Consider the following 22,748-nt stretch of genomic DNA (forward strand, 5'->3'; position numbering starts at 1 on the left):
TAGCAAATAAACAAGTCTTGCTGAAGAACTGCAATGACAATCTAGTCTCATGAATTTAGAGTCTCCTGTGTATGTTTAGCAGTCTTGGAATGTAAAGAGAGATACTCTTATGGAATTGTTTTAAAAATTCTCGTGTCTCAAATATAGAATAAATGTTCATAAATGCACACGGTAAACACACATTCAAGCCACATGTCCGAAATAGTACAGAACAATCCTGAAGTCACCTTGAGTCTTAATGACCCCAAAGATTTTGTCCGCAGAAGGAATTATCTTGGAGAAGTTCTTTACACTTATAAATCCTACATATTCTGTCTTGAGGGCATGTTTTGTACATGAATAGGGTATGCCTGGGACCTGGATCCAAAAACTAAAGCATCTCAAAAGAGCGGCCATACTGCCAGGTAGGGCAATTTCAAAAGTCTTTAAAGGGGCTTCACCTCCTTGCAAGGGGGGGTGGGCAGGACTCTGTTGCAACAGAAAATAAAGGATTTCCTTGCTTTCACTGGATTCTACCTCTCTGACTGATAATGGTTTTAGGGAACACTGAATCCCTCTAAAAGCCAACCCCATTTTTTCTGTAACTGTCAGTAATAGTTAATGAACAGGAGTAGAGAGTAGGAATAAATTGACAGTTCTTACACTGCTGGGGTATGAGAAGCATGGTCTACCAATGGTTGGTATTGGGACATGTGCTTTTTAAATTGCTATGCCAGAGATTGTGGTTTGTTACTCCTGCTGGCTAGAGAGGAGGAACAAACCAGGAACAATCTCCATGTTTACAATAAATCAGTAACTACAGACTAGGCCAGTTAAGAAGAAACTCATAGCAGGGTAGTACAGAACTAAATTGTCCCATAACCGGGACATCTTTCTATCCTATAAGTCAAGTTTTATGGTGTAATCAATAATATGTCACTAGAAATATATAAAAATTATAAAATGTTTATTTTACATAGTGGTTCAAATTTCCAATTAGTTATTCAACTTTCCCACTGAACAGAAACATATGAGCGCAAGAACAAAGAATGTATTTTATACCCCTGACTAATTGTTAAAATAACTTTTCTCCTTTAAAAAATTAGCTCAGCTGAGTGACAATTTTTAATTGGTAGAATCTATTTTTCCTTATTTAACAAAGCTGTGCTTAGAAAATAGGATTATATACAGAACTGGAATATAAAATTGTACATATTCATTTGTATCTAATGAACTTTGAAAAACCCATTTTAAAAATGTGTAGATACACATACACATACAGCAGCAAAATAACTCTGAAGATGCCATTTTTTGGAGTCTGGCTATTTCTGTTGCAACCTAAAATTATTTTCTTTAGGCTTGAGATGGTAGAGAAATGCTTGATATTCCTTTTGGGGGGAAATGTGCAATATAGTTGTGCTCATCCACAATCACATAGCAAAATTTCTTTAATAGACACCAAATAACAGTATTTTTACATTGCCAGTATTTCCACATTTACAGCATATGTTCTACTTATCCCACCTCTTCTTAAATCTCTTGATCTTATTTTTAAAGGTATGTAACATTTTCTAAAAATCCAAATATATACGGCATTTGTTTCTGTACATTTATGTGCAAATTCACCTGATGAAATACAGACAGTGAACCCTACAGAGTCAGCTTCCGGTTACATGATGTAAGTGCCATCTTTGTAGTATTTCATGGATTCCATTTGTTTTGTCATCGCAAGGACATCTTGAAATCCTGTACTGAGGCCAGACATATGCTGAAAATAGGCTTCTTTTTCCACTTGGACAGTTAAATTATTAACTCCAGCATCCTTAAGAATTGCTGAAACCTGAACAAAATAAAAATATGAGCATCACATCTTCAGCAAATGTTTCTTTGGAGCTCTAAGCAAGACAATCTGGCTGCACAAAGGAGAAGTGGTATCACTTTGCATTTGAGATTTACATCCTATTCTCCACAAAGAGTTGCATGAACCAATAAGATTGCATGCGAGTCCTATTCAGATCAAATGACTACCTGGAATCTATTCTTTCCAAGCACAACAAAAGAGAAAAAATGGATACTGGAGAGAGCATGGTGCAGGGCCAGGTCTACAAACTATGATGGAAAGTATCTTTTGCAGTTATGCAATGATAAGCATAGAAGACGCAGGGATGAGGACTAGAACACACTATTCCACCCCAGACATGGGTCTATTTATAGTTTGTCTGTCTTGGAGGCTCGGTGTGCTCTTACTGCAACTTCTTCTGAAGAATACAGAACAAAAACTGAAGTTTGTTTTCAATTTCCCCACCATTTATTGAAATCCCAGGCTATTCAAAATATACATGTGTTGCGATGCTTCTAAAAAAGGTGTCTGCCCCAGAGACTAATACAGCCTGGTAAAGACAAGGATGCAGTAAGTTGTTTCCACCAATAGTTAGCTGCAGCGTTTTGCAGTAGCTGGGGCTTCCAGACACACAGTGCATATCACTCTATGTCTTGGAGTCATGAATGCAAGAAGCTCCATGGCCAAGTGACCCATGTCCAAAAATGGTTGTAGTTGGCACACCAGCCCAGTCACTGAGGTCCTCAGGGCAGTCACTGTTAAAGGTCCCCCGTTGCATCCACCAGGAGCTATGCATTCAGTATTGTGCAGAACTCCCAGCTGAGGTCAGAGACCACCTTGTTGGATGTTCAGGAACTTGGTGAATATGCTTTTTTTTAAAAAAAAATAAAATTCAGCAAGCACAATAATAATAACAACAATTTTTTATTTGTACCCCGCCCACCTGGCTGGGTTTCCCGAGCCACTCTGGGCGGCTTCCAACAAAGATTAAAAATACATTAAAATGTCACACATTAAAAATTTCCCTGAACAGGGCTGCCTTCAGATGTCTTCTAAATGTCAGGTAGTTGTTTATCTCTTTGACATCTGATTTTATCTCTGTAACCTTACTGCAAACAATGCAGAAACTGTTGCTTTAAGAGGTGTATAAACTGTTTAAATTAATAAACAACCAGAAGCGGGTGGAAAAGCACCACTTCACACATTCGCTGCTGGAACATGCTGCAGAGATGGTGAAGAAATGAGGCCCCAGTTTGCCAAAACACCTGCCCAGCTGAAGTAATATGGAATCTCACAGAAAGTGTAAGAGCAGAGAAATCTACAGAACACCATAAGCAGTATCCAGCAGTCACTATTACAGAGGTGGCTGTCAGCTCATAATATACCATCTAGTTTACTCTGTCGGGTGCCCACATACACAATTGTGTGGAGAAATCTGGTGGCATGAACTAGCTCTGTGGGCCTTGGTGGGCGAAGCGCGAACACACAAAGTTACCTGCTGTATAATTCTCTGCTCCATCACTTCTGACATTACTTGCACATGTATAGTGCCTGCCACAACATTAGCAGAATGACACCAAAAATGAGGATCCCTATAGGATATGACACCATCAATTTTCTGGATCTGTAAAAAAACCCAAAAAACATTTCTATACATATGCAGAACTTGTAATAGTATTATTTTTGACTGTTCAATGTTACTGCTCTCTCGGTACCTGGTTTTCACTAAATCACAGTTATATAATAAAGAATCATTGTATTAAAGTATCAGCATATATTTGTGAATGCAAGCCTTATTTCAAAGATAGTGTAATACTTTAAATTCTATACTCTTTAAATTGCACACTATTCTCCTCAGTGCATCTGAATGCCCAAGAAGATTCTTAGTCTGCAAGTTAATACACTAGCAGGATTTTAAAAAACACTGTATTAAAACATACATTGTTTAAAAAACAATGTGTAAGCTTGGAGGTAATTAGAGATAAAGATTTTATAGACATGCATAAATGAAAATAATACAAAGGAACCAGGGGAGGGAGTAGAGGGAAATCAGGGGATTCAAGTAATCCCAGAATGTGGATTTAAAATTGATTGTTTATATAGTTGTTTTAAATGTTTATTTTTTTTCTTTAATGCAATATAAAATTTTCACAAAGATTCTTAGTCCGAGTAGGAGCTTCGGACAGAAATGGTAGAATAAACTGTACCTTTTTGGGGGGGTGGGGGGTGAAGAGAGTAACCTGAACTCTGTAGTTTTGCAAAGGTTGCCAATTCAAAGTGAACAAACCTAAAAACAAGGCCCTTTCCAAAAGGATGTTATGTGGTTGACAATGAGGAGTACTTAAAACGTCCTTCAGAAATTCTAAATTTCATGACACATGAGCGAATGTGAAGAAAAAAACCCCAAGGGGCAGTAAATTCTAACCTTTTCCAAAGCCATGTGCAGATCTTTCTCATGCTCTAGTGGAAGCCTCAACAAGAGTACCTGACAGGCATCTTTTATGAGTGGGATCACACTGAGAAAAATCAATGTAGCAATAAAGAGGGAGCAAAGGGGATCGGCTATCAACCAGCCAAACTGCTGAATGAGTATTGTGGATATGATCACGCCAACGCTGCCAAGGGTGTCTGCCAAGATATGCAGAAATACTCCTGAAACAAACAAAAATTTCCCAGATCATTAATACATAATTCGGCAGTTAAACAGACATTAACAGTGAGAATGCATTGGAAAAGCACAACATGGCTTGATATGCCAACGTACTCCTATCATCGTATTGGATCCTTTAAACTGACCATTCTAGTATGAAATCTTTAAAAACCAAACCACCTTATTACAATTTTCCTTTTAGTACTGTCCCCCTCCCCCCATAAATTTGCAAAACAAAACAAAACCCAACCACCTTACTGCCCCCCACTTACCTCTCATGTTGGCATTCATGCCACCTCCCAGTGCCCCATGCGAGTGTCCGTGATTATGACTGTGCCCATGGTCACTATGGGAATGGCTGTGGCTATGGCCGTGTCCATGGTGGGAATGGCTGTGGTCGTGTGCATGGCATCCTCCCCGAGAAGGCCCATGGGAGTGGGCGTGGCTAAAGGCACAGATACCAACAAGGTTTACTATCAATCCTCCAACAGAGACAGGCTGCATGAGAGAGAGACAGAGAATCTTTAAACTGTTTACTCCTTTTAACTGTGCCAAGGGGGGGGGACGGACGACAAACACATACAGTATAAAGCAGGGGTGGCCTTTCAGATACTGGATTCAAATTCCCATCAGCTCCAGCCAGCATTGCCCAATGGTCAGGGGTGATGGGAGTTAAAGTACAACAACATCTGGAGGACCACAGGTTCTTTACCCTGGCTTAGGGGGAGAGATGGGAAGCGGGGGGGGGGGGGGGGGAGAGAGAGAGAGAGAGAAATAGGAGTAAGAGGGTGGAATTATGTGGCCCAGTTCAGAAGCATTACATCTGTGCTGGCTCCATGTAACTGAACAGTTGCAAGCATGTACAATATTAAGGCCTTTTTCAGAAAACAATGGTCTATTTGTACTTTTAGCAGGAGAAGTGAAGATGAGAGCATCCTTTTAAACAGCGGCTATAGCCTTTGCCCTGGAGGAAAAGGGTTATGACCGTTAAGGAGAAGAATTTCCAACCAAGTATAATTTATTGCCTCTCATATGCATTGCAATCTTATGGAAACATCTGTGAAATGAACAGAGCCGGTGCACCAGAGCAATGTTTGAGGGATTAAAACTTTTTTTGTTCCTACCATACAGATCAGAATGTTTAAGAGCAATAAACCAAGTATTAACAGAAAATAAGGTTATAAACTCACAGTCAGCATATTGGTATCAATGTCTGGAGGATCAACCAGCCTGGCCACAGACTCGATGAAGACAAAGAAAGCTATTACCATGAGAAAAAGGCCATTAATAAACCCAGAGAGAATTTCTACACGGCCAAACCTGGAATTAAGAAAGTGAGGAATAAAAAATCATTTGGAATGGGAAAAAAGAATAAAAGACATATAAAAACAATTCCAAAGAAGTCTAATAATTGTGGCGTTCTGAATTATGCTAAACCCTGAACTATTTTGCCAGAAAACCCGTGATTATTCAACAAATGAAGTCAATTGGCCTGATGTATATGACTTTGCTTGACTTCCAGGCTTTCTCTATTACACAAATTGCTAATGAAAGTGACATTTTTTTGTCAGGCTGCTATGCTTCTCAGAAAGATATGTATGAGAAAGAGAGACAAGACTCTTCAGGAAGTAATACTAAGCAGTTCTGATTTTCTGGGATAAAAGGGATGGTTAAATTGGAAGATTTTTATGTTTTTCCATTTGACATTTCCCCCTCAAAACTTTGGAATGGAAAATAAATAAATACAAATGTATACAAAATCAATTCCACAGTAGCCAAATAATTGCCTTGTTGTGAGAAGTGTTTGATTAGACTCTAATATATGACTGTGGTAGTTTAACCTGGAAAGCTCATTTTCCCAACATAATCCCCCACAAACCTTCATTAATATTGGATGCTACCTTATACCAAGCCAATCCATTGAGCCACCTAGCTCAGAATTGCCTACACTGACCTGCAACATTTTTCTAGGGTTTCAGACAACCACCTTTCCCAACCCTACCTGGGCAAGTCACCGACTGAACCTGGGACCTTTTACATAAAAAACACTTGCTCTGTCACTGAGCTACAGTCCTTCTACATCTCGTGCTATTTCAGCTAGTATTAATAGGTCTCTATAATTAGTTCAACATACATACCCATAGGAGAATATGCGAGTTGCTTTCCATCTAGTCATCAGTGCTGCAAACAGACCCATAACTAAAGCTGAACAGTCAAAAAGCATGTGAAATCCATCTGAGATTAAACCTAGGCTGTTGGTCCACACACCATAAAATAATTCCACAAAAGTAAAAGCCTAGAACAAAAGTGAATAACAGAGATTTCATTGTGAAAATGACACATAAAGCTACTCATTGAAGAAGCATGTGCCTGATATATTTTGAAACTCCCCTTTTTGCAACTCCACTCTGAGAAGAGGGGCTCACATATCATGAGGAAATCAAAACTTCCGCACACTACTCAGTGTAACAATATGAGGTAGAAAATTGCAGTCTTAAAATGTCTGCTTCTGTTAAAACGAGGACATGGAAAAATGCTTTATTTTCTTTTACCTTTTATGAAAGAATGTTATCAACTTTTTTGAATAACTTAGAAATGAACTTTGAAAATAGTAGAATCACAGAACTGCAGTGAGGCTCATCTCATTCTAGTCCAGCCGCCTGCAATGCAGGAATATGCAGTTGTCCCACCTTGGTGGTGGTGGTGGTGGGGTTTCAAACCTTGGACCTTGGCGTTATCAGCACGATGCTCTAACCAACTGAGCTACTGTTCCAGTTAATGATCTATTGAAGTTTCTTTCATTACTGAAAGTAATGGCGTATGCAACAAATTAAAAGTTTACGAAGGGAACAAAGATGCCTTAACAGGGCTAGTGACAAAGTAGTGGCTTGGAGAACAGCCAGGGCAGGGTCAAGATGCCAGCCATTTGCAGAGGGAAGCATGCAGAAATCAGGCACTTCCCCACTCCTCCTTGAAATGAAGGAATATCAACTAAAGCATCTATGGCAGTTGGCCACACAATCTCTGCTTAAAAACTTCCAATGAAGGAGAGCCCACCACCTTCCAAGGGAGTCCATTCCATTTCATTCTACATTAGACATTGCATATCTGGTCTTAAAACCTAAGTTTACCCCCACTTCACCAAAACCAGAAATAGTTTCCTCAAAGGGATTAAAAAAACAACCAACTTACCAGATTTAGGCACAGAAAATAGAAGATCTGCCTTGAGTCAGACTCCTCAAGAATTTGTTTCAGCGACTCTTTAATAAATCGAGGTAAGGACTGAGAGCTGTGTTGCAAGGCATCCCCCATAAAATTGTACAATGGTATTCCCTCAGGAGAATAACCTATAAGAGTGCCTTTCTGTCCTTTTCGTGTTGGGGAGGAGAGAATATTGGCAGCTGAAGAGAAAGCATATGTTTGTTTACGTTTTGTAACAGTCCTGTAACGCAGGGTTGTACCCAATGTTAGTCCTACTCAAGGAAGACCCATTGGAATGAATATGGCCAACTTTGGTTCATTGATTTCGATGGGACTTACCCCCGAGTATAACTTCATTGTATACAACCCATAAGCATTTTAGCTACAAACAAGAACTGGAACATTTTATGCACCCACTAATCACTCAGAATGTGGCAAGAGAATTCAAGGTCCATGATACTTTGCAGAGATTTTTTGCAAAACTATTGCTCATTCATCCTGTTTGTTGGGGGAGAAAAGTCTCAGGTGTAAAGGCCAAATGAAATGACCCCTAATCTGGGTTTGATGCAGCCTCAGTCCTATGGTCATATTAACCAAAGCTGAAATTTCCAAAGGGGGCGGGCTCAGGGAATGCAGAGAAAAAGCTAACTCTAAAAGTAAAGCCAGGGGTTATTACCTTAAGCTTTCATGGAAAGGCTGTACCTTTTAAAAGCTGATCAATGTTTCCACAAGCAGTTAAGTAAGAGAGAAGTGACAACCCACAAACCTAGTCCAATTTTAAAACACTTGTACTAGTGCAAAAGCCAATGATCAGTTTAGAACTGCCTACATACAAACTATATAGAAGAATCAGAGGAACAATTTCCCATTGTATCACTACACTTGTGAGGGATCAAATAAGTTGTCCCTGAAGATCATAATGCAAATGAAAGCTAAGACCACACATTCTGTGATAACAATGCATGTTGAATTTCTTTCTATCCAAGTATGAAACAGTCATAAGCACATGCCACCATTCTTCTGAAGTTACCAATACGTACACAAAATGAAGAAAATGGTACTGACTACCACTCCTCCAGAAATAACATGCTCTGTGGTTTCCTGATGTGTTGGTCTGTTGATAGCTCGAAGCTGGTCTGTTATTGGATGTGTCCAAAAGTTGCCAAGAAGTAGAGCACTAATGAAAATGATAAAGGATCCATAACGAGCACACTTTGAGACTTCTATCTTGATGGAACACACAGATTCTACATAGAAGTCCAAAACCTTGACAAAAAAGATAACGGTGATGAAGGGCATGATGAGAGAAGACCAGGATTCTACTTTACTCTGCAATAAAAAGATGCAAACATTCAATACCGGCGGCAAAAACAAGTTTGCATTCACAGTAGTTGTGGTTATAAATCTAGTTGCCAGAAAGCCATTTGTCAGCGGTTATGCCACTTACCTCTGTTGTCAGAGATAAAACAATCACCCAGGGACTCAAAAGGAGGACAGAAACAAGATGAGACAGCGCTTGAAGGCGTTTGGCTCCACCAATATCTACTGAGAGCTTTCGGGAAGCTGTGTGAAAACCAACTTTACAGCATAATGCTAACACTAGCAAAATTACTCCACCCTGCAAAGGAAGGGAGAGTAATATCAGTGTACTTAAGAATCACACATTGTAAATCTATTTTAAATATTATTTGTGAAAGGCCCAGAAAACACTACTTTCCCCCCTGCCACCTTATTTGGTTCACAGAAATTCTATGAATGGGGGATTCTTAGTCTCTCAACAGGCACATAAATTACTGGCAGCTTCCAATACTGGAACACAGTTATTAAAATTAATCCTTATACTGTTGCAATGGCATCCATGCTTATATTTTCTAAATAAAACTTCTAGTCTATTATGATAAACAAACATAGTTAATTACTGCAAACTGGAGCAAGCTAAATTAAAAATGTGTGTGATTGTCTATAACAGGACCTATTTGCATGCTATCTTAAGTGTTCTATGCTGTTCTATATTAAATGTGTTTCATTTTCTCTACATTAGTAAGATTGTTCTGCAAAAGTTTAAAAGTAACAAAATTCAGTAACTCATTCCTATTTATTTTTTCTGACTAGGGCACCAATTTTAATGTGCAAGATGGACTCCATGGTTAGATCCCAGTAAGTATTTCAATAGTGGAATGGAAATTACAAGATGCCTTTATATCTTCATGCTAAGGTTCTAGGAACTCCACAACCTTTTAACAATGGACAGAATTTTGATTGAAATAAACTGTGCATGGAAAAAGACTGAGGGTGAAGAACAGGCAGCTTACGAAGTGCTGAGCGTTAGCAGCAGCTACAATCACACCAGTATGTTATGTTATCGTACTGCAAACTTGATGGTGTATTTTAATCGCTACTTATTTTTAAATGGTTATTGTTCTCAAGTAAGATCAGAATGCCGTTACTGAAATGACCTTTTAAGCAACAAATAAAACACGCACACCTGTTGCAAGTATCTGAAAACTGCTGCTGAAACGAATCAACAAAGCAATGCAACAGAACCAGAAGACATTTAAGAACTGCACTATTGCCATTCAGGCTCCTAACATTATGTACTTTGTGCACTTTTTCAACAGTTCATCATATGAACAGCATTTACCTTATGATCGGCAACTCCTAAGAAAGCGATGATTGTGTAAAGTAAGTGTGTCAGAGCACTGTCATGGTGTCCTTCAGCTAAAGAAAGTGAAGGTCAGGAAAATTCCGCAATGGAGTCCTACCCCTACCTTTCAATCATAGACAGATATGAGCAGACAAGTATGAAAAGCACTTCCATCTTCGTGAATTGCTTCCTTGAATAAATTAAACAGAGCTTAATAACTATAGGAAGGGAAGCATAGGAGGTTAAGAATTCATGTGACCTAAATTGAATGGCACACATTTCACAGAAGACACTTCTCTTGAAAATACTCCCTTAAGAATTAGAAAGAATACACAGGAATTTTGTGGGAAAATGATTGCTTGTACATAAGAGCATGAGCAGAGTTCTTATTATTGCAGAGTGATTTTACAGCACGAGATATTGCTAAGAGCATGATGAGCACGTGAACACCTCATGCTAGACTAAATGATTGGCTCACGTAGAATAGTACCCTCTTTGTCTGCGGGAAGGGCAAGGTTGCATTCCTTTGATTTGTTACTTTTGGGTACAAGGCAGAACAAACGTTGTGCTGGAGGAGAGAGGATGAATTATTTTCACTGGACACAATAAACATTGCTGCTGAAGCCAAAGCTTTTTCTTCAAGTCATCTTGGTGTGAGACTGATTATTTCAGATGTCGAGCAGGTTCTCGACAGAATTTAAGCTGCACAAAAGAGAAAACTGGTATTTTGCAGTACAGTCACAAAATTATGCCAGAAAATATTTTTTCATTAGCAGTAATCAGTGTCTAAATTAAATCGGGCAGTTGGGACATAATTTTATCCCTTACACATGGTCAGAAAGGATACGATGTTCTGCAATTTTAGCCATGAGGTCATCATTATCAAAAAGCAAAAGACAGATCACAGCAATAATGAAAAAGGCCACACCTCTTGTCTGGAAAACAAAAAAATAGCAATAGAAAAGGTGATTAAGAAAGCAGGAAAACAGAAATATGCCAAGAACTTTCAATAAAATTTAATTCAATATACCTCTGGATTGGGGGGTGAGGCAGGGAACAGGGAGAATTAAATCTGCCTTGATGTAGGTTATCTTGATAAGCTGAATTCCTGGTATAATAAATCTTAAGTATAGTCTTAAAAGGTTTTTTCACCAAGACTGTAAACACTCCATGAAGGAGTATTTTAAAATTACAAAATTACAGTTAGGTAGATATTCTTATGAATTTTAGACAAATGCTATGGTCACTTCTTTTATATTCCAAAACATGTGGGATATTTTCACAAAATAATGGCTAACCTTTGCTGGTCCTCCTCCTGAACTTGTGAACAGTACACTTAGCAGTGAAATGACAACAATATCGCTGTGCTCAAAAAGCAACAGAGTTCTGCAAAACAAGAGATACAAATCTCATTTATGACAAACAGTAAATAGAAAAATTTTTAACATGCGTGAATTGGGTTAAAATTTAGTCTGAACAAGCAATTAAATAGATGCATTTAGCTGCAATTCTAATTTTCAGTGGCAGATCTAGTAGTAATAATTTAATTTTTTTAAAAAATTATGGTGTACTTCTGAATATCAAGAAATCATTACCACCAATATTTCAGTAATGCTACACACCTATCTAAAAATAGTTGATTAAGTGTCATCACAAAAAAGAGGAAGAGTCACTGTGAAGCTATTTGAACTTTTTGTGGTTTCTTATTGCTATAATCATCTGAATGACTTCCTGGATTCCAACTAACCAAACGGTTACAACAATATCTGAATATAGGCTTGCCAAGCATCATACAAACCACCATCATACAAGGCCAGTCTCAAGAACATCATTGTGGTCTCCATGGAAACAGAATTATTCTGAAATTTCTATGATTTCTACATTTGGGAAGAGGTGCTTTGAAGCTATGACAGCCAGTTGATTGTTGAGGCCCAATTGTCAGGACTTGTGCCCGCAGAAATTAATTTCAATCCAGAGGTGAAAATGGGTTACTGATGTCAGAATGTCAGGTGACAGGTGGGGTGGTCTGCAGGAGGTGGGAAAGGTAAGGATCTGGACTGCTAGCCTGATCCAGTTCTGTACCCCTTCTTTATGTGAATAAACAAGTTGTCATTTTAGATATCTACAGTAAGTGCCCTGACAAGAATATATTTACCTTAAAGGTCCACATAGGGTGAGGCCAAAAAACCACAAGAGGGAAATTACACAGCCAACGACGGCATGTTTAACTATTTTGATCCACTGTAAGAGAAAACATAATCCCAATCATTAGAAATAACCATTACCAGTTAACATTTCAATTGCTGATTTTACTTGGGATATACAATTCAAATGAGGTCAAATGAACAACCTAAGAATCATTACCATAACTCTATTCTGCAGGCTAGAAATGACTACTTCTCACCTGCTCTGCCAACCCACTTGATTTCTTTGCTGGGTGCACAAGAAAGGGCTTCATCCCATGAATGCCCAGCACAGAAACTCAGCTCTTTCCCTCAGCCACCACCACACCATATTTCTATGCTGGATGAACTTATTCACCTGCTGCATGCCTAGCAAGGAAAGAAAGAAAGCAGGCTCTCCATTCAGCTGCCACCAATCTCCTCAATGCTGGGCATGTAAGAGGAAACTCATTTCCTGTGCAACTAGCAGATATGGACCGTGGGATGGCAGAGAAGCGGCTGAATGCTTCATTCCTTCCAAAGCAGGCTGCTTAGCTTCTATGCAGGTGGCTAAGGAGGTAAAGTGCTGCTCTTCACATCCAGCATAGCAATGCAGTGAGCTGACAGGGGAATCAAGCACAGTCTTCCATCTAGTTCATTCAGAAATTCCTAGTCAATCTATGACAACCAGTTGAGTGGGATGCTTTCAACACAGAGTAGAGCAGATCCATAGTTTTTTAGCAACCTCAACTAAGGCTTCTATGGGAAAATGCTCACATTGTTTAACCCAAACATGTGTGTCAATTTGTCCTAAAAGCCACTTGCTTGGAGAGCTATTATTTGGAGTCTTTAACTGAACAAAGAAGTAGGGCTTTATGCAACCCAGCACTCATGAGGACAATATCAACTTCAGCCTGTAACATGGCAGATAGGGTACCATTAGCTACTGCAATAAGATTTGACAAATTCATTCCCTTTCTTCTATGGTATCTAGATCTTCAAATTTCCACATATAACCTAATGTCCATATAATTATTCAAACCACAGGCACTTTAAGTATTCGAAATGCAGGGAACTAGTTTCCAAATTAACTTTAAACTGACAATCTTGGTAATTCTTTAATTTTAAAATACTGTTCAGATACACACATACCAGATACTATATTTTCTTAGCTTCCCAAGAGCATTGTCCAGATAAAAATCATAATGACAAATCTCTTGAACAGTTTGATTGATTTAATACAGCCACAGGGAAGCAGCAGTTTTTTGACATAGCACAAGTATTTCCACTCCCCACAAAATAAAGTATCAAATAATACAATTCCTTGTACTGTATCAAGAGTAGTGAACCTTTGTTGCTCTGTGGGCTACATTTTATTAGGATAGTCAAAGGCCAAATTTGACGGGTGGGCAGACAGCTATAGGGAGCCTTTTAAATCTGATACAGTGGAACCTCGGTTGTTGAATGCTTTGGAAGCCAAACACTTCGGAACCCGAACGCCAACAACCCGGAAGTGAATGCTTCCATTTTCAAACGCGCCTTGGAAGTCTAATGGCTTCTGAGGCGCGTTTCTCCATTTTTTAAAAGGAATTTGCTGACCAGCAATTGCACCTGGTTGTCAAACATTTTGGAAGTTGAATGGTCTTCCGGAATGAATTACCTCTGACAACAGAGGTTCCACTGTAGTGACAAAGGACACGAGCCCACTGTAGAACTGCTGAAATTTCTTCAAATTGGCAAAATGTACCTTAATAAGCAGAACTACTCCACCATCCCATGTGAACACCAAGAAATGATAATGGCCAATATGATTAAACCTAAGCTGATAAAAGTACAAAGTTCCCCTATAGGATGCAACTTTCAAAAGTTCTATAGGGAACCAATCCATTGAGGAACTACTACGCAAGCTCCACTGAAATAAACACTAATGCTCTTGCACAACTTTAATTCATTTCCATGTGGCCGTGGCCCCAAGGCAGCAAGAAGTTTCCCATTAGGAGAAAAGTAGTTTTAGTTCTTAAAGTTTACATTTTAGAAGAACAAGCTACATATATAAATCACATCTAGAATACTCACCTGATGTCTGGTGACAGGTTTTCCAGATGAAAATGGTTTTTGAAATAAAATCATAAAAAATGCCGACCTATGAAAAATTGGGATTTCCATTAAATCAAGTGAAATTACAGTTTATAGAAGGCAAGTGTGCAAACCAACACTGGCTATGTGTTTTAAAATACTTATTTTAAGTATCAGTACATTTTGAATTTTAATCCTACAAAACAGAAAATGAGCTCTTAGCCACTAGTTTGGTCCAAATCAGCTTGCAAACATGCTTCTGACCATGGTTCTAAACAGTGGTTTGGTACCAATTATGTTCAGCGAAAACATTGGTGCAGACGAACACCAACTAGTTAGCTGTGAAAATAAATGAGGACAAGAGGGATTTGCTTTAGTGACTACAAGGCATCACATCTGAACCTACATACCTCCAGATATAGGGCGGTATATAAATTCAATAAACAATAATAAAAAATTATCAACTGTAAATCTATGATTAGTAAAAAAGCAAGTTACAAAATTAATAAAGATATAAAATTAATCTCAATAGAAGTTGCTGTAATCAAAAGTCAACTTACCCAAGCTTCACTATGAAGATAAACTGTACAAGGTGAACTACTTTCAGGAGGTCATAAGATTCAAACAATCCTAAAGCCTTCAAAAACTTAGTTAAGCACAGTAACACAATATATTTAGTCAGGCTGGGGAGAAAAAAAAGGGAAAAATGTTCTATGAGATATTGGCAAACATTTAGATATGAAAATTTAAATATATTCAATTTATATTATTCTAAAAAGGAAACATTTAGAGCACCATGTCAATAAACACAACTTACTCTTGACCATGTTTACTTGCCCCGGCAGATAACTCTCTAATTGTACCTAAACAAAAGGTTGAACAAAAACAAAACTGTGGGGCCTGGATGTGTCTGTTTACTCTTCAAAACATCTTTATACTGGAATACTATGAAATAGATAGATTATGTCCACCTGGGGCAAATTTCAACTCAACATTGTTTATCAAGTGCTGTAGTGTTGATATGTCAAAATGTATGCAGTTATATGCTTGAAGCACAAAACACTATACCACTATGGATTTCTGTGCTCCAATATTTAAAAGAACAAGATGACTTCTGGGATAGGAGGCACTGCAACCAGCCTGCCAGTCACTACATGTGCCATAGAACTTGAAATCTGGGTCTGGGAATGTGTGACTGGAACAAGAAGAAGAATGCTTCTATGCAACTCAAAATACTGCATGGTTGGTCTACTAAAAGATAACCTTAGCAAACAAGTGAGCCTAGTTATCCTACAGCCACCTGTGCATCTGAACTAAACAGATGAAACCTATATAGGGAAGCTAGATCCAGAGATTGTGAACCTTTCATGCTGCTTCACAAGCTACCAAACTCGTACACGATCCCCACTTGCAAGTCATCACAGATGCCTATCCTACCTACATGCACTTTGCTGTGCACATACTGCTATGTGAGATATGCATACCAGCAGGAAAATTATATATTGCAATCTACCTGCAGAAATCATGTTACTTCTGTGTAGGAGTTTGACAATGTGTTAAATGGCTCCTGGGAGTTGCACATAATGGAGAACTAGCTACACAGAATGGAAAATCTCAGAAGCTGTCCAATGTGGGATTTTCCCTATTAAGCACAAGGTTTAAATAAAGGATCACATTGTGGGTTTGGACCTGTCACTAAGCCAGCCAGATGCAAAAAGAGAGACATGTGTGTGGCTCCTATATCTTTACCACAGAGGCAATCTGGGAGACGCAGCTTGACATGTCAAAATATTGGACACAGGAGGAAAAATCTAACCGTATCTCAGGAGTTTCCCTGATTCTACATAACTATCTAAGTTTTAAATCCCAACGAAGGGCAGCTTTGTTCATTTCTTTCAGCAAGAACACCAAGTCTCGTGACAAAACAGGTATCTTTGGGCACAAACTTCCAGAACCCAATTTACCATTAGGCACTACATCGGATGGCGTGGACTCCAACTCACCAAAGCCTATGCTTTAAGAAGCTGGCAAGCCTTCGATGGGAGCACAAGATTCTGCATTGTTTGAGCGGGTCAAAGTGACTGTTCTCTTTCTGATAACAATAGGAGCCCTTGAGCACTTATTCAACAGTATAGGATGGGGGTAGGCAACCTAAGGCCCAGGGGCCAGATGCGGCCCAATCACCTTCTCAAACCGGCCCACGGACAGTCCAGGATTCAGCGTGTTTTTACATGAGTAGAATTTGTCCTTTTATTTAAAATGCATCTCTGGGTTATTTGTGGGGCCTGCCTGGTGTTTTTACATGAGTAGAATGTGTGCTTTTATTTAAAATGCATCTCTGGGTTATTTGTGGGGCATAGGAATTCGTTCATTTTTTCCCTCTTCAAAATATAGTCTGGCTCCCCACATGGTCTGAGGGACGGTGGACCAGCCCCTGGCTGAAAAAACTTGCTGACCCGTTATAGGAAGTCCTGTGCTCCTTCAACCTAACATAGAGGTCAACTTTTCCCTTTTCTTGCGAGGAATCCTATTCGGAATAAGGGGATTTCCCTTAAAAAAAGGGAAACCTTGACAGCTATGATCCCTAATCTGATGGCCAGGCATAGCTCAAGACAATGCCCGGCTCCTTCTGAGCCTACGCCAGCCTTCCCTGCAGAGCAGGCCGAGCATAGGAAGCTGCCTTACACCGAGAGGCCCATCTTAGCTCAGCATGGTCCGCCCTGACTGGCAGCGGCTGCCCAGGATGAGGCACCTCTCGACCCTCCCTGGAGGCACCGGGGATTCAACCCGGGATGCTCCGCCCCTTGGCCGCCCCCTCCGCGCCCCCTAAGCACGCCTGTCGGGGTGAGTTTGGCGGCGCCCCCCCCAGGCGGGAGCCCCTCTGCCCGCTCCACCCCCGGCGCAGGCCGTTACCGGGCGCTGGGCACGTCCACGGGCCCCAGCCGCCCGCCTCCGGGCAGGACCTCGCCGCCGCCGCATTTCTCCTCCATCGCCGGCTCTCGGGCCGGGCCTCCTCAGCCGCCGCCGCCGCCTTCGCTCCCCGCGCGGGGCTGCCTCATCCTCCGCGGGCTGAGGGCCGGCTCCGCCAACAGGCAAGGCCCGCGGGCAGGCCTGGGCCCGCAGCGGAAGAGGAAGAGGCTGGGAAACGGCAGAGCCACGTCCTCACTTGACGCCGGAACTGCTGCTCCGGGAGAGCGTCGGATCCTTGGGGGGGGGGTGTGTGTGAAGGAAACGCGCGATGCCTTTAACGACTACGCTCCCCCTCCCCTCCCGGTGGCTAAATGGATTCGCCCAGCCAGGGCTCATAGTGTTTCTAGAGAGTGCGGTGCAGCGCCACCTATTGGCCGAAAGTCGGTGTTTCTCCAAGCGGCCCGGTTTTCTAGCACAGGTATGTCGAAGGTTGGCCGCCGGATATAGTTGCTGAACTACAATTCCTATCAGCCCCAGCAAGCACGGCCAGGCATGATGGGATTGGTAGTTCAGCAAAGCACCTGGCGGCTTTGAGGTTCCCATATACCTGTACTCGGAAGTAAGCGCGCCACTTCCACCGAGTTAACAGAAGTCCAGGAAGCCGCGTTATGCTTGCCAGGCTCTTTGCCGGTCTAGCCCAGTATTTTATCTTCTCTGGCTGGCAGCTGTGGCTTCCTAGGATCTGCGTCAGGAAACGGCCTTTCCGTTTGCTGCAGGGGTACCTGATCCACCTGCTGGGATCTTCTTCATGCAACGCCTCTCCATGAGCTGTTGCCCTTCCCCATGTTCAGTCGGGCTTCATTCTCAAATAAATGTGGGCACACATTACTCAGAAGTAAGTCCTGATGAGTTCCATGGAGCAACCGCCCCCTGGGGCTTCTCCAGACTGCATTTATTGAGCATTCATCCTGATTTACTGAGCACCCTGATTTGCTTGCACAATGCAAGCTTAGGTGATATCCAGGCTATACTCAGCATTCATTCTGACTTGCCAGCAGAGAGGTGATGCGACAACGAACATTTATCCCGATTTCACCCTAGTTTGCCTCATGCGGTGGTTACACACCCTCCTATTAACCTATTATTCCCCCCCCACCTTTTAGTGCATTTTCCCATCACTTTAGGTGCCTCCAGACTGTCATTGTTTTCTGTGAGGGTTTAAAGCACACCCCATAACTTTAGGTTTGTATCTTTAAAGTGAACTAAATAGCTTTGCTCCCTTTGTGCAGGGATTGGGGAGGGACTGGACTCCAAACTCCAATCAGCCCCAGCCAGCATGGCTGATGGGAGGAAGGGAGCTGCAGTCCAGCAACATCTGAAGGGCTGCAGGTTCCGCATCCCTGTCCTAGGGCAATAAATCAACTTAAAAATAACAACAATAACCAATCTGGTATGTTTACAAATAAGAGCACAAGAAGAGCCTGCTGGATCAGGCCAATGGCCGATCTAGTCCAGCATCCTGTTCTCACCATGGCCAACCAGATGCCTACAGGAAACCAGCAAGCCTTGTAGGGTTTCCCATTTCTCACATTTACCAGTTCCTCATATTTATGTCCTAAACCACCAGCCATATTACATGCAGATTTCTGCAGAGTGATTCCATCTTTATTTCCATTCCTTGTTTCTGTCTTCCTGGTGAATGTATTTGCATGCGGAACAGATGGCAACAGATCTGTATTTGTTCTGTTATTTTTACTCTTTATTTCATCGTTTAGATACATTTTTAAAAAAATTAATACGGAATAGGCTTTTTCTAAATGAACAAAATCCCTTTAAAAAGTGGATTTCTTGCAACAACTTTAATCTACTTTAATTGTACAAAGCTACATTACTGGTGCGCAACTGAATCCTGCCCTGAATGCCTGGAGGTGACCTAGGATTTCCTGGAACTTATGCAGCATTCAACAGGATTTATTTTCTCGTGGAGCCCGCTGCAGTCCTACTCTCCAGCCTCGTCTTCCTTGGCTTGCCAGACTAAAGGAATGAGAATAATCTGACACCTTGCGATCCAGGCCTGGGAGGCTCTGTGTGTGAAATTACATTCGATTTCACCCTCTTGCCCTGATCTGATCTTAGTAGAGCCTGATCATCGTGGACGGTGCTCATCTTTGCCTGCCTGCCTGCCTCGTGCACCAAGTTACTGGAAGGTCTGGCTTGAGTTGGCCATGCCAGCAAGAGACAATTTCTTGAGGAAACCCAACAACTGTGAAAGGCGAGACTGGAGCTGGCCACATGTGACCTCAGCCGTGTAGACATGCCACCCGTCCTCTGGGGCGGAGGGTGGCCATTTGACACCTGGTGTCAAGGCTGTCAAAGCAGGGGCAAGAGTTGAGTATCAGGACATACTGTCCCAAAATAATTTCATTCAGGTTAATTAACCCTTAATGTATTTGTATTACGTTGATTGAGAAGGGCGCTCAGAGTTTGGAGACTCCTATTATCTTCACAAAGCAACAATTCCCAGCATTCCCTAGGAGGAGGGCTTGATTGTTAAACCACTCTGAGAATTATAGCTCTGGGAGGGGAATAGGGGTATCCTAGCAACTTTTAGTATCTTTAAGAAACTACAGTCCCCAGGATTCTGTTTCAGTTGTGTTAAGTTGTGGGTGAACATATCAGACGACACAGCGATTCTTCAAACAGCTCTTGTTTATTCACAGGCCAGAACAGAACTGAACTGAAGGGTTCAGTCAGCCTGCTTATATAGAGCTCCAGTACAATGTAACTGTAACAATTTTCTAAAACTATCCAATCACTGAACGTCACTTTCGATCCCTTATTTGCATAACTATCTACAGTATCCCCCTGCTGGCCCAGGGTGAGAACTTCAGTACATAACAAGTTGGGCCCTATGTGTGTTCTTAGGCTAGGTTGCAACTTGAAACCTACAGAACACCTGAAAGGCATTATACGAGAGTATGATGCGTCCTCCCAAAGTGATTAAAGTACCAATTGTGACATCTTAGAGAGAGAGAGAGAAGGAATAATTTGCTACTAAATTATTGTCTTAGTCATTTGCTAAATCATGCAGATTTAAACTGCTATTCGGTATGCGCATTTATCTGAGAATAGGTCCCACTGAGCACAAAGGAACTTCTGAGTAGATATGCATAGGATTGCACTGTTGATTTGATTAACTGAGTAAACTTTATTCAGTTGCATGACAGCCTTATAATGATATTGTTAAGTTGTGGGTGAACATATCAGACAACACAGCGATTCTTCAGACAGCTCTTGTTTATTCACAGGCCAGAACAGAACAGAACTGAAGGGTTCAGCCAACCTGCATATATAGAGCTCCACTACAACACAGCAGTGACAACTTTCTGTAACTATCCAATCACTGAACGTCACTTTCAATTCCTTATTTGCATATGTGGACCTGAGTGAAAACTATCTACAGTACAGTATCCCCCTGCTGGCCCAGGGTGAGAACTTCAGTACATAACAGATATAATCCATGGTATAGGCATAAAATCATATCCATGTACAGTGGTGCCTCGCAAGACGAAATTAATTCGTTCCGCAAGTTTTTTCTTCTTGCGAGTTTTTCGTCTTGCGAAGCACGGTTTCCCATAGGAATGCATTGAAAATCAATTAATGCGTTCCTAGGGAAACCGCTTGCCAGGCTGGCGGTGCGGAGAAGGGCTTTTCTCCCCACCGCAAGCCTTCAGCACAGGTAGGGGAACAGAGGGGAAGGCGCGCAGCGCTTTCCCTCTGTTCCCGGGGCTTGCGTGGGAGGAGGGTTTTTCCTCCCCACCGCCAACATTCAGAACAGCATTCTGAATGTTGGCGGTGGGAAGGAAAACCCTTCTCCCACCCCAAGTCTTCAGGACAGCCATCCGAAGGCTGGCGCGGGGAGAAGGTCTCTCCGCCCCCCCCCCACGCCAGGCTTCAGTGCATCCTTCAGAGGCTGCTGCCATAGTCACGCGTCACTTCTCCAGCTGGGAGAGGGTCGCGGGGCTATGGCTTCTTTAGCCCCGCGCGGGCTCTCCCGGCTGGAGAGGTGACGGGCGCCTATGGAGGCTCCTGCCATAGGCGCCCGTCACCTCTCCAGCCGGGAGAGCGCGCGTGGGGCTTAAGAAACCCCCCGCGACCCTCTCCCGGCTGGAGAAGTGACGCGCGCCTATGGCAGGAGTCTCCATAGGCGCCCGTCACCTCTCCAGCCGGGAGAGCGCGCGCGGGGCTAAACCAGCCCCCCGCGACCCTCTCCCGGCTGGAGAGGTGACGGGCGCCTATGGAGGCTCCTGCCATAGGCGCGCGTCACCTGGGAGAGGGTCGCGGGGGGCTTCTTTAGCCCCGCGCGCGCTCTCCCGGCTGGAGAGGTGACGGGCGCCTATGGAGGCTCCTGCCATAGGCGCCCGTCACCTCTCCAGCCGGGAGAGCGCGCGCGAGGCTAAAGAAACCCCCCGCGACCCTCTCCCGGCTGGAGAAGTGACGCGCGCCTATGGCAGGAACCTCCATAGGCGCCCGTCACCTCTCCAGCCGGGAGAGCGCGCGCGGGGCTAAACCAGCCCCCCGCGACCCTCTCCCGGCTGGAGAAGTGACGCGCGCCTATGGCAGGAGTCTCCATAGGCGCCCGTCACCTCTCCAGCCGGGAGAGCGCGCGCGGGGCTAAACCAGCCCCCCGCGACCCTCTCCCGGCTGGAGAGGTGACGGGCGCCTATGGAGGCTCCTGCCATAGGCGCGCGTCACCTGGGAGAGGGTCGCGGGGGGCTTCTTTAGCCCCGCGCACGCTCTCCCGGCTGGAGAGGTGACGGGCGCCTATGGAGGCTCCTGCCATAGGCGCCTGTCACCTCTCCAGCCGGGAGAGCGCGCGCGGGGCTAAAGAAACCCCCCGCGACCCTCTCCCGGCTGGAGAAGTGACGCGCGCCTATGGCAGGAACCTCCATAGGCGCCCGTCACCTCTCCAGCCGGGAGAGCGCGCGCGGGGCTAAACCAGCCCCCCGCGACCCTCTCCCGGCTGGAGAAGTGACGCGCGCCTATGGCAGGAGTCTCCATAGGCGCCCGTCACCTCTCCAGCCGGGAGAGCGCGCGCGGGGCTAAACCAGCCCCCCGCGACCCTCTCCCGGCTGGAGAGGTGACGGGCGCCTATGGAGGCTCCTGCCATAGGCGCGCGTCACCTGGGAGAGGGTCGCGGGGGGCTTCTTTAGCCCCGCGCGCGCTCTCCCGGCTGGAGAGGTGACGGGCGCCTATGGAGGCTCCTGCCATAGGCGCCCGTCACCT

General features: G+C 43.0%; 1 protein-coding gene across 1 annotated transcript; it reads right to left on the minus strand.

Annotated features, from left to right (window-relative positions):
* Positions 1–929: 929 nt before the first annotated feature.
* SLC30A5 (solute carrier family 30 member 5) lies at positions 930–17,937 on the minus strand. Its single transcript, XM_083465279.1, has 16 exons — positions 17,466–17,937; positions 15,113–15,235; positions 14,553–14,619; positions 12,470–12,555; positions 11,613–11,700; positions 11,162–11,249; positions 10,312–10,388; positions 9,118–9,288; positions 8,711–8,999; positions 7,662–7,870; positions 6,608–6,765; positions 5,660–5,789; positions 4,742–4,967; positions 4,245–4,471; positions 3,315–3,443; positions 930–1,819 (listed from the first exon to the last, which is right to left on the minus strand). The coding sequence occupies exons 1-16, from the start codon at positions 17,540–17,542 to the stop codon at positions 1,649–1,651; spliced, it is 2,316 nt and encodes a 771-aa protein (XP_083321405.1). The 5' UTR covers positions 17,543–17,937; the 3' UTR covers positions 930–1,648.
* Positions 17,938–22,748: the final 4,811 nt, after the last annotated feature.

The sequence above is a fragment of the Podarcis liolepis genome (genome assembly GCF_965112155.1).
Source record: "Podarcis liolepis genome assembly, chromosome: 11".
NCBI classification, from domain to species: Eukaryota; Metazoa; Chordata; class Lepidosauria; order Squamata; family Lacertidae; genus Podarcis; species Podarcis liolepis.